This window comes from Rhyacophila brunnea, unplaced genomic scaffold (genome assembly GCF_057557595.1).
Source record: "Rhyacophila brunnea isolate RB1 unplaced genomic scaffold, BYU_Rbru_1.0 scaffold_1, whole genome shotgun sequence".
In the NCBI taxonomy this organism is placed as follows: Eukaryota; Metazoa; Arthropoda; class Insecta; order Trichoptera; family Rhyacophilidae; genus Rhyacophila; species Rhyacophila brunnea.
In genome coordinates this window covers 52225877-52238830 of record NW_028232751.1, presented here as the reverse complement: position 1 = coordinate 52238830, position 12954 = coordinate 52225877, and the positions used below count along the sequence as shown (strand labels likewise).

Genomic DNA, 12954 nt, shown 5'->3' with positions numbered 1-12954 from the left:
GTATTGGCACACCTGAACATGGCAAGGGGAAAATATTTACTAGTGGCCCCATGGTGGAAGAAGTGTTTTTGGAGCGCAGACCTACAGCAGAGATCACTGGAACCCCCCTACCCGATCCCGCACTTGGAGTCATTTCTAGTGGATACGGTGACAAACCATCCACCTCCACAAGTCTGGGACCTGTCGCTCCAGTTATGGATAATTTTGGGTGGGCAGAGTTAGTTTCTAGCTGGTCGGTAGAGGACAGATCACTTCTCACTTCCGGCTGGCGACCATCCACTTTGAAGACTTATAGACCTGCATGGGACAAATGGAAGACATGGTGCATGGACAACACGATAAGCTATAATACCCCTGAGCCTATTGAAGTGGCTAGATACCTGGGTCACTTATATAATAAGGAAGGTCTTTCATATAACACTATTCTTGTACATAAGTCAGCCATAGCTACTTTTTGCAAACCTATGATCAGTAAAGACATCAGCAGTAACATAGTAGTGCGTCATAATTATGTTAAAAGCCATATCCACCCGCAAGACTAGACCTACAAAACCACCAATTTGGGATCCAAGAATAATCGTGGCCTACCTCAAGAAAACAACACCACTAGTATACAACCTATATGAAGTTTCACGCAGAACAGCTATATTATTATTACTCGCATCGGGACGACGGGTTCATGACCTTACCCTACTCAGTGTAGCAGATAATGGCCTAGTCGATAATGGTGACCATATAATTCTATGGCCAGTGTTTGGTTCCAAGACAGACACATCAAGGCACCGCCAATCTGGATGGAAATTAAGCGCTTCCAGCTGCCAAAACATCGATCCAGTATTTTGGCTACGAAAACTTATCTGCGTTTCCAATGAGAGAAGAGAAGAGGGTGGTAATATTCCGGCATTATTTATCTCGTCACAAGGCCCCCCAAAACCGGCGACTCGAGCAGTCATTGGAAATTGGGTGAAGTCAGTACTCGCTGATGCAGGGGTACAGGAATCACCAGGCAGTACTTGATCAGCGGTCGCCTCTCTAAATTGGTTAGAGAACTACCCCATAGATGACATCCTGCAGAGAGGTAATTGGCGCCAAGAAGCTACTCTTAAAACATTTTACCAGAGACCGATAGACACACATACTTCTACAGCGGGGGAACAAAATATATTGACCTCTCTGTTCAGCCCGGTGCACTGAGCCTAAAAGCAAGGAGATGCTATACCTAATTCTCATGTTGGGTTCATCCACCTTATCTTGCAGGATCTATCTTGCTTTACCAGGTGATAACAAACAGATATCTCAAGGGACTTCAGAGTCAATAGCGAATAATGAAAGGAGTTTTACCTACCATTAAAACTCTTATTATTCTCGTTGACTCTGAAGTCCAGAGAACACCTACCTGGTTTCCTTGAGACATATCAAATTGAATAACCAAAGACAAAGCACGCCACGATACAAGCGTCAGTCATGCCAGCCGGTAAAACAAGATGAGCAACCAGAGAGGTGAATAATCGAGAAGAAAAGGGGCCAGCACAGAAGAACACAAGGCAAAAATACGATCAACATCTCAAGGGACTTCAGAGTCAACAAGAATAATAAGAGTTTTAATGGTAGGTAAAACTCCTTTCAATATTTTTAGGTAGGAGATAAAAAAAAATCTATCGGAAGAAGAAAACATATTTTAAATATAGAGTTTTATTATAATTTACTAATAATTATTCATAAATCATAGATATTCATAGTCTCGCAAATATTTTTGTTTATTACCACAATACTCTATCTTTTATCTATTGTTTGAAAATTGCAAATAAAGAACGTCAGACGTCAGTCTGACAATTGTTATCGTTGAAGTCGGTCGGTATTTGTCATTGTGCGGTGCGCTTTAAGATCTGAGTTATTAAATATGCCAAGAAGTAGAAATACCCCTGAATCGGAACGGGTAAGCGAAAAAACTTTTCTAATAATTCATTGCATACGTTCATTTTGATTCTTACATTAATACACAAGTATTTTTTTGACGTTTTTGTATTTTTCTAAGATTGTAAAAGACATTTCGAAGTAAATTAGTAAGATTATTTAGAATGTCATCTTCTGTAGCAGTGTTCCGTAACTTAGTTAGCGTAAATACTTGAAATATGAAATTCATATTTGAAATTGGTCTCCCGTTAAGTAAAAAATACCACGCATAACTAAATTTGTATTTTTCCTTATTTTCAGAGCATTGCCGATGAAGTGCAAGGACGGGGAAGAGCGCCGTCCAGAGACGTGGTGGTGCCGGCTGTGTTGGTGAATGACCAGCCCCACGCAGACGAGCCCCTCGCAGACGAGCCCCTCGCAGACCAGCACCTCCCAGAGTCGCCATCGGTACACAGCTATTTTGTATATGTTTTCTAATATATTTAAGTAGGTTTTTTAACAACATTAGGATTGTTGTTTATTAAACATTTTCTGCTCCATTTTTGGCACGATTTAATATCTATATTTTGTGACGGTGCTTGTGATTTTGTTTCTGTATAATATCATTCAAACTTAAACCGTATTATTGTAGTACTATAATTTTTTCACAGCTAAAAATGTATTTTTCTTTATTTTCAGAGCCCTGTGGCAGATATAATCCGTTTCTGGGAAGGATTAGGGGCCAGAGAGGTGGTGAGGCGACACCAACCGGCATCGCCAGAGATGGCTCAAGGGGAAGTACTGCCCCCCCCGCGGTATAATAATGTCCAAATACAACCCGAAGAGCCGCAGCCATTGGTGGCGAGGGTAAGCAATTTTTTAAAATTAAATATATTTAAGTAGTTTTTTTGAAGTTATACTTCTTTAGGCGTGTTTGGGAAAACAGATCAGAGTGTATTTTTGGCGTGTGACACGCCGACGTAACACATAATTTATTTTGTTTGTATGATAATTTATATTGCATTCGGGTTGCGTAATACTTTGAAATATTTATCGTTGTATTAGGCGGATTCAAATTTGTTTTTGTTGACTTTCCTAACGTTATTTTTATTCAAAATAAAATATTGAGCTGCCGTCTTGAAAGTTAAATCTGAATGAAAATGGTATCGATAAAAATTATCTATCACACGATAGCCGGGTATTTAATATCTATATTTTGATTAGATTTTGTCTCTGAATAACATTATTTAATTATTAAAGCCCCATCGCCATATTATTATCGTATGTGTAGTTTGCAATACTTTTCTATTATATATTGCCACATTTTTTAATAACTCTAGCACAGGCCGATGTACACATTCGTGTAAATAAATTGTACAATTGTCTGTATACTTTTACCTCTATACGAGTGCACTCACAGAAACACTGTAAGCATTGCTATCGACTTAAATATAATCTGGACAGTATTTTGCTCAATTTAATTAAAACAGCATTTAAACAGTGTGCATTTGTTTACAGGCAGGTGTGTGTCGGTCAATACTAAAAAACTGACTCTTAATTATTTGATAATATCACTTACAACATGCTTTTCTTTGTTACAGAGAAGGGGACGGCCGCGGCTAGTGCCAAATGGCGAGCCGAGGAGGCCTAGGAGAAGACGGGTTCGGCTAGCGCCGGAGTTCACGGGAGTAAGTTATTATTTTAATTGTTTTTGATAATCATTGAGTGCATGGTTGTAATGACTAACAAAAATATTTGATACCTAGCCAATTTACGAGTATAAATCTTCGATCAGCATTGTCTTGCGGAGATGTTTCTGCCGACATTTCTGATTATCTTGTCAAATATAGTGGCACACGAGTAATAATTGAACCCTTCTCTGGAAAAATAGCATTATCCTTATTCTTAATTTTGAGATATTAATGATTTAAACTATCATACTCCTAATGTCATCTGTTGTCGAGATTAGTCATCAATAATTAGGAATCAATAATTAATTGTGCGTTGTGCTGTTGTATACATTCTTTAGAGTTTTAAAGCAAAAAGTCTAATGTTTCTATTTCTTTTTTTTTTCAGGTATATGAAACCCGTGGGTGGGTAAAGTATAATCGGGCGGAGGTAATAATTATCTCCGACGACTCAGACTAAATTGTCCTGAACCTGCCAATACCATACCGTACTACGCTAATATGTAAGACGAGAATGAAGACTTTAAAGAATTTACAAGACTACTTAGTTATTATTATATTATTGTTAATGTTTAAAAAGTTATCAAACACTTGAATTTGTAATTTTAGGAGTTTTTTGATTAGCAATACTATTCTTGTCATAATTTAAGATATAATATTTAAAAACTTACAATTTACTACTGGGTACTTACTATTCACGTGATATTAATATAGTTTTATAGTCAATTTTGAATTACCTTGCCATTTAATATGTGATAAAATCTTGACTGTGGATAGTAGATAAATATATAGTATGAAACTTATTTGCTGTGATCGAATGTCTCGTTTTAGTAGACATTGATATTGTTGTTATATTAAAAAATTTAATAAACTTTTGCAATTATTTTCTGCCTTTTTATTTCACATTCCATTTCCCTTTTGATATACATATTCTTTAAATATCGACTGTCAATTGTGGCGTCTGATTATAAAAACCGATAATTTAATAACAGATATTCACGGTTCTTTGTTATCGTAATGAATTTTTGGGTCTCAGCTGTGTGTTCTTCCTTCTCTCTTGGGAATGGGCTCTGCAACGAGCCCAAAACGTCGGCAAAAGAAGGAGGATGAACACGCGGTGGAAACTCAAAAATCTATTATGATCAATAATAGTGGTAAATGATGTTTCTCTGCGTCAAGTGTAACTTATTGGTTTTAACATTTTTTCTTTCATTTTCAAACTAGGACAGTATGCCCATTTCTATTAACTGATGAAGGCCTTGTTGCAATAAATACATGATAAATTTATTTATATCATTTTAAATACTTGGTTTCTATAAATCGTTATTAAATGTTTTTCTCATAATGTGAATTTGCACTGTTTTGTTAGGTTTTAATCGTTATGACGTGTAACTTATCAGTTTTTGTTATTAGACGCCTGATTTCTTGATGAAAAAACATTGCAGTAATTGAAATAAAACACAATATTCGAACCATGCAATTTAACACAAACGAAACCGGTCATCATGATTATTAAATTATGGGAAATCAGTACCACATAATATTATTGTGATTTATTTTAATTACTAAGTATACAATATTCACCAAAATCTACACAAACACATCATTACATGACAAGAGTCCACAGAGCACTGAAGGCCGGTTCAAACTGGTCAAGTAATTTAGTAACTAAACTAAATTTAGTAAAATCATTAAATCGAGATGATCCATTTTTTCCGTTCGGTGACACGTTACACACTAATGTACTGTGTTCGGACACTTTTCATTAGTAAATAATTTAGTGGTAACTGAATCACTCGCTACTCGACTTAATTACTCGACCAGTCTGAACCAGCCTTGAGAGCCTATTTAAAAAGATTCAAACTGAGATGATGACTGCTCTCCATGTGTGAACACTTCTTAATTAGGGTGGCATGTCATTAACGATTGCCGATATTAAAAAGGGGTCTTAGAGCCTTTCATAAACCTCACGAAATACTAAATAACAAAATATCGAATACTGGCAGGCATGCACACACAGTTTCCTAGAGTCTGGAACAAAAGACTACAAACATGTTGTAAGTATCATCACTCAACCTTTGGCGGGTTTTGGCCTCCTTCAAAAACTTCCTCCATCCTGGACGATCACGCGCCGACACCTCTCCATTTGTGGTGGCCGTATTTTGCTTTTATTGATAAACATTATATTCGTCTTATAAATTGAAATAACATTTATTAACACTTTCAGCCCCGGCAGGTTTTTATAAAGTTTACCCCTATTCCCGGACAAATTTGAGTGAAATTGGTTTTTTCTAGTAAATGATATAATCTTGGTTTATTGGCTTATTTGTGGGAATATTTAAATAAAACTTTCAGGAACAATCAAAAACAGTTTAATAATTACGAATAGTGTGATATTTCTGCCAGCAGATGCCTTTGTGAAGAGGAACATCACACTCTTTACACAAGTACCGAGTCTCGCCTCTTTTTTTTAATCTTTGGCACATACCTTGCATAGCCTTGTTGGATATGCTTTTTCCGCGTCACTAGAATCGCCTGTAAGGTATGTCTGGACATGTCTCCAGATAATCTTACAGGCGAATCTAGCGTCACATGACGCCTCAGAGCCGGAGAAGACGAGACATCGGTACCAATAGACATTAAAGAAATTGAATACTCTACTAAAAAATCTTTAAATTCTAACTTACGACTAGGGTTACATTTTTTAATAATCAATGAACTGATTGAACGTCAACATTCACTTTTACACTTGGGTCAGCAGTAAACGGTCCAGGTGCTGGAGTGTAGTCTTCTGTTGACCACGGTTCAGTAACACTGGCACTAAACCTCGCATGTCCTCCTCGGCTGCCTCTGGGACGACCGCTTCTACTTCCTCTTCCACGCCGTCGACCCGCTCGACCTCTGGTTTCTGTCCGAAATGGGCCAGGGAGTAGGTCCTCGGACGTGTCGACTCCTGACACCATACTGGTTTCATCTAGCACCTCTGCAATGCGGTCAATGAAACCGTTGAAGTCGTCCTCAAAGTTGCTCGAGTGGCCGGCAGTGAAATGGGTGATGTCTGCGACATCGGTGGTGGCATCCAGTAGAACATCTGAATCAGAGTCATATAATAACTCGAATGCATAATCCTGCTCAGAGTCGTCTGTTCCAAAGGCCTCTATTTCAATGAGTGACAATAGGCTGGAATCAAAACAAAATTCCACATTAGTAAACAGAATTTAATTCTTGGGAAACATGTGGCTTTATCAAAATGTTCGATTATCTTATATAAATTATATTTTGCGTATAAATTATTACCTTGTGACGTATATAATGTGGCAAATCGGTTGGTTTGCATTAGTTGTAAACAACAAAAAAATCGCCATTAGTAAACGAATTTTGAATGTTGGGAAAACACGTGGAATTAACTAAATACTCGTTCAAACACATATAATTATATAGAATATTTATAATAATTCAATATTCTAGGCTTATAAAGTAATATATCGGCACATTATCAAGTACCTATTTGGCAAATAATGCGAACATTCAAACTTTGCATTCGGAAATTTTGACAGTAAAGTATCGTGTACGAATAAACACGTAAAATTAATTTAAATTGCTAGAAACCATCAATAAACATATAAAATATCATAGATACATTATTTATCTTACCTTATTCAATCTTTTTTTTGCTTATTTTTGTCTTCTGGAGGCAAATCGGTTGGTTTGGAACACCTATGAACAACAACGAAATCGCCATTAGTCAACAAATTTTGAATGTTGGAAAAATACGTGAAATCAACTAAATACTCGTTTAAACACATATAATTATATAGATTATTCATAATAATTCAATATTCTAAGCTTATAAAGTAATATATCGGCACATTATCAAGGGATTGGTAAATAATGAGAACATTCAAACTTTGCATTCGGAAATTTTGACAGTAAAGTTACGAGAATGAAGAAACATGTAAAATTAATTTATATTGCCAGAAACCATAAATATTTATATAAAATATCATAGATAAATTATTTCTCTTACCTTATTGAATCCCTTTATTGCTTATTACTGTAATTTTCGTCTTCAAAATCAGTACATAATTCGGTAAAGTCACACGAAAGAATGATCAAAAATGGCGTCTCATAATAATAAAATTGTGATTTTTATTTTAATAATATCACTGAAGGTAAAACAGATATCGATATTTTATCTATACCAGTCGGTACTGAATTTTATAATCTAACAGGATATGTCAAATGTTTTCGTTGAAAATACATAGATGTCACAGTAAACATATTTATTTAAAAACGCGCAACAAAACGAGGATCCTCGCGCGCGGTACTCAGCGTAATTATTGATATAACGAGGATTCTCGTTTGCGGTACCGAGCGTGTTAAGTTATTTCAATTTATCTCAAAATTGCATAAACCATTTTAGCCGCTTTTGAAAGTAAGCGCTTCATATCTGAGAAAGTTAGTTTTGCATCTTCTCCCTACTAATTTACTTTTTGGAGCACACTGTTGGTTTTTGATTCCAGTTCCTCGGTGTCTTTTTCTGTATCGTCAGCAAAGGCTTGTATGTGTGTGTTGTGTGGTAAGATTATTGTTAGTAGACTGTCAAAAGCAGTTTTTCTCAAAGTGGGAGATAACGCCCCCTTGTGGGCGCTGGAGGCTTTGAGGGGAGCAGTAGAAGGTTCAATGAAAATTAGAGGGCGTTAAGGAAATCTAGAGGGGCGACGGCAGAAAAATTTTATGGAATCTAAACGACACCACTTGAGATGCGATTTACTACTCGAATACTTGGAGTCCCGTATAGACGGTTAAATAGTGTCGCTTACGCATGTAATAATGTGGATGCAGCTTTATATCTCATGTAGGTACGTAGTCCATGGTTTTTCATACAAAAATTTTCGGTCGATCGCGGCGATCCCAACCCTATCCAAAGATTCATCCTTCACGTTAGATACGAGTAAGTTTTATATTCAAAGCCTTATTTTTAAAAATACTTCTAAATATGATTAAGTATGAGTTTTATTTCCTCTCATTGAAACATTTTTTGATCTCAGAAATAGGATATGAGTCACACCCTCTCTATCCTATCCATATAATAATGCATGCTTAAAAATTATATTTGCAATAACTGTTTTTAAGATACGCAACAGATGGTAATGTAAAAAGGTAAGTTGATTAATATGGGGGGCACTCTTAGACTATAGATACATCTAGGGGGCACTAGATTTTTTTACATCTCAATGTGGGCGGTGGTCAAAATAAGTTTGATAACCTGTGGTTTAAAGCAGTGCTCCGCAACCTTTTCTCACCCACGGCGCACCAAAGGTCTTCCCAGAATTCCGCGGCGCACCACACGTAAAACAATTTATACACCAAAACATGAACCCCACACCCTGAAGGGTGACCCCAGACCAGGATCTTTGGTGCCCCCCCCTACCTATCGCTAAGCTCAAAGAAAGTGTGATACTCTGAAAAAGCGTTTTTTCAAATGGTATTTATTGTATGTTTTGCGATTTTTTGTATTTATTAATACACCCACTTGAATTTTATGGTTTGTTGTCGGTTTAAGAATAATTTTATTATTTGTCAAGCATTGATATAATAATAATAAATTGTAACCTACAATCACATGTTTTAAAATATTAATACCAACATAGTAAACTACCTAGTAAGTATACTTTTTTTTTTACTGTTAGAGCAAATTTGTATTTATCTCACTTACCTGGTTGAACTGCCACGTCGGCCCCCCTGAGCCTGGGCCCATAGGCAAGAGTCCTGTCAACTCACTCTTTGTGTGGGCCATGCACCAAAATTAGATTAATTTATGTTTTTTTATTTGATCAATAATTTTATATACTTACAAACACTATACCGACAAGAACCGTATTTTATTTTGACATGAATTTTATCTCAGTAATATACGACCCAAATAGGTTGGGCGGTCTTTAATATACGACCATAATTATTATTATATTTCTGATACAACGTTTCACAGGAAGTGCATACGTACAAAATTCCGAACACGGCCAAAACCAACTAACATTCAAACAGGCCGTGCACAATCTTAGGACACATCGCGTTTCATGACAACGATAAGTTTTCAAATCTGTGATTGTTAATCGTTTTTGCTGTTACAATTTATTTTGCTGTAGCCCCCCACCAGTTTATAGGAATAATCAGGGCTTTTTTTTTTAAAAAAAAAGGTGCCGGAACTCACTTCATGTCAAGCTTTTTACTAAATAAAATTATATTCAAATGTCACTTAAATGAAATTTAAAGAAGCTATGCCACGAAGCGAACAAAAAAAGGTTGATTTTTACGATAATTTTTTATTTTAGTCAAAACAAAGCTACAGAAACAATAAAATACATACATTATATTTGAAATATATTGTACAAATAAGACTAAATAAGACTAACTTTAAAATATAATTGTAAATACATATGTAATGTATTTATTTATGAACTTGAATAAAAGTTTAGAGTGATTTCCAAAGTTTTTTCCAATTCTCGTCTGATACATCATCTCGATTCCTTTTCTTAGTGTTAGAGTCTAAGGCCGAATGTCTTCCTTTAAGTAACCACCTATCAACATATTTTGAAGGATCGACAAGTGTCAAGGGTGGTCCCACGAGTTTGATGAACAAGAGTGCCGAAACTGTTTTAGTGTTTAACGAAGCTCTTGTTGGGGTAATAATAAGATTCATTTGCGAAAACCCCCGTTCACATTCACTTGAAGAAATGGGAATAGAATTCAGAGCATATACCAAACGCAAGAGTTTTTCAGAATATGTCTTTTCGAGAATGTATTCGCGAAATCCACGAATCATTTCTCGTTCATCTAGTTGTAGCCTGATCGAAATGTTTCTAATTTCCATCTCTCCAAATGTCAACCGATTATCAATGTCTTCAGGCCAATATTTTTGGTCAAGTACGCGAGCCCAAAGTGCAAACTCAACATCTTTATTATCTAGCAGCCTTTTCATCAGAAGTAAAACTCCACGAAAATGCAGATTGCTTATAGCAGCTGCAGCACATTTATAATAGGGTCCAAAATTCTGTTTTCTTTCTTCAAAAACTTGAACGAGTTCATTTATTTTTCGATTTGCAATGTAAAGGTTCACATTGCGATTTTGTAGGTCCAAACTAAGTTCCGACAATTCTTGGAGAGCGTCGCACATCAATGCTAGATCCAATAAAAATGCTGTTGATGTTATTTTGTTCTTTAAGCCACTGTAAGTACACTTGTCATTTTTATCTCTTGTAGGGTCATTCATCGCTTCTTCAAAATGACGCACAAGGGATTCATAATTATTCCACACAGCCGAAACTGAACGAAAACTAGATGCCACCCATCGGGTACTTAAAACTCTTCCGATTTTCAGTACCTCAACGCCTAGTGATTCTGCACATAAATGCAACTCTCTATTATTTTTCGGCGACGCGTGGTATAAAACATAAAGTTTATCAATAAATGATTTGAATCTATTGATCCCTGAAATTTTTTTTACAACATCACTTACTGGTAATTCTAATCTGTGATTAGTACAATGCCAAACTATAATTGAAGGAAATTTTTCTGTCAGCAATTTTTTCACTCCATTTTTAGAACCTAACATCACAGCAGCGCCGTCGCATGCAACCGAAACTAAATATTTTTTTAAATATTCTTCTGTCATCCCATATAAATCAAGAGATTGGAGTAATGATTCAAATATTCCTTTTGCCGTTACGTCTTTAAGTTCAATCAAATCCAAAAACAAATTAATTGGTGAATTCATTCCAACACTTTCGACACAGCATCGAACATACACAATGAGGGTGGTTTTTTGGCTTATGGTGGTAGACTCATCAATTATTATCAAAGAAATTATATTTTTCGATTGAACAATTTCTTTGAAAACATTTTTTCTCATTTCATCACATATATGATTTACAATGTTAACACATGCGTTAGTGGAATGGAGAATATGACCCATTTCGATCCCATTTAGTTCTTGGAGATTAATTTCACTTTCAAACATATTGAATGATTGATTTTCCTTAGCTACTTTATATGCAGTTCGAAAAATGTTTGCTGTTATTACTTTTTCGCGAGATAACGATTTTAAAAAAGTATTTTCAATCTGCTTTTTTTTGGCTTCAGAAATGATTTTTAACGCTGCTTTGTGTGCAATAGATCCTCTGTGATCGAAATTTTTTTTTCGAAGTGACCCCAATTGTAGCTTCCTCTCTTTCCCAGAATACGTGATTTCATTATTGGCCCATTCTTTGGATATTTTCATTCCCATTGTCGTTTCAGTTCCAAGAGTTCCAACGTTTCTGCAAATTGTGCAGCCAAGTTTCATTTTGTGTACGTTCAACCATTCGTTTTTTGAGCAAAAATCGTTTTTTTGATCTAATGACCAGCAGTCTGGCCAATCGTTTTGAGTTCGACCTTGATCCCCGAGATCAGCTTGAGATGATTCAGGAACATCTACATGTACCGATATTTCCATATCTTCTGTCATCGTTTCTGTTTTGAGCTTTTTATTTGCGGAATCGGCGCCGCTGCCGGTGGTTGAGAAGTAACAGGAAATTTTTTTCATATTTAAACTTGGGGTTGCACTAAATAATATATAAAATAGTTGCACAACACGTAATCGTAACACAAACTGACTAAACAAACGTAAATAACAATATACGCAGATGGTGCCATGCGATAAACGTCAAACTGTCAAAATCATAATACGCAGCATACGTATGAAGCTAGTTACATACGCATGTTTGCTATTTAAACTATACGGTTACTTCACTAACACTAACACGCCAACATTCAAAATGGCTTCCACCTGTACCTTATTTTGTCATTTTAACGAATTATTATTGTAATTACTTAAGCGCAAATATTTTTTCGTTTAATTGATTTTGAAATAAAACCGTGAAAAAAGGTGCCGGAACGCCGTTCCACCGCGTTAAATGGAAAAAAAAGCCCTGGGAATAATGATTCTGATGACTTTGAGGACCGCTTATTGACACGCCTCAGACCTTACGAAACATCATGAATGTAGTTTCAGCAGGTAAATAAAAACTATCAACTTATTTAGGTTTCACTACGTCGTGTCAAATTAAAATTAAAAAATGCTAGGGCCACTCCTATGTTATGCTAAATTCAATTGAGCAGTCAAGGACCAATATATTTTTGGTAAATATGCCGCAGATGCTCGCATGAGATTTTATCATTTTCTTTTTAGACAAAACCAAACCTAACCTAACTAAACCTAATCTACCCCAACCTAATGATGCATTAAAATGTATGAAAATTTAAAATGTTAAATTAACAATTATTGGATCTAAAAGCGCCGATAGAAAAAGGTATGAATTTAAAATTTAATATA

General features: G+C 35.7%; 2 protein-coding genes across 2 annotated transcripts; one reads left to right on the top strand and one right to left on the bottom strand.

Annotated features, from left to right (window-relative positions):
• Positions 1-1823: 1823 nt before the first annotated feature.
• LOC147079941 (uncharacterized) lies at positions 1824-4465 on the top strand. The gene is made up of 5 exons (XM_085950076.1): positions 1824-1936; positions 2215-2361; positions 2593-2760; positions 3495-3581; positions 3970-4465. Exons 1-5 carry the CDS (start codon positions 1901-1903, stop codon positions 4039-4041), a joined length of 510 nt encoding a protein of 169 aa, XP_085806202.1. The 5' UTR covers positions 1824-1900; the 3' UTR covers positions 4042-4465.
• Positions 4466-4482: 17 nt separating this feature from the next.
• Positions 4483-9653, bottom strand: LOC147079940 (uncharacterized). The gene is made up of 3 exons (XM_085945944.1): positions 9628-9653; positions 5446-6761; positions 4483-5229 (listed from the first exon to the last, which is right to left on the bottom strand). Exons 1-2 carry the CDS (start codon positions 9651-9653, stop codon positions 6293-6295), a joined length of 495 nt encoding a protein of 164 aa, XP_085802070.1. The 3' UTR covers positions 4483-5229; positions 5446-6292.
• Positions 9654-12954: the final 3301 nt, after the last annotated feature.

Bases quoted from the DNA above. Each gene is read 5' to 3' on its own strand.
- LOC147079941 (XM_085950076.1), top strand. From the start codon at position 1,901: ATGCCAAGAAGTAGAAATACCCCTGAATCGGAACGG. The intron at 2,362-2,592 runs GTACACAGCTAT...CTTTATTTTCAG, and splicing joins ACCTCCCAGAGTCGCCATCG to AGCCCTGTGGCAGATATAAT. The intron at 3,582-3,969 runs GTAAGTTATTAT...TTTTTTTTTCAG, and splicing joins TAGCGCCGGAGTTCACGGGA to GTATATGAAACCCGTGGGTG.
- LOC147079940 (XM_085945944.1), bottom strand. From the start codon at position 9,653: ATGTGTCCTAAGATTGTGCACGGCCT. The intron at 6,762-9,627 runs GTTTGAATGTTA...TTTTGATTCCAG, and splicing joins CCTAAGATTGTGCACGGCCT to CCTATTGTCACTCATTGAAA.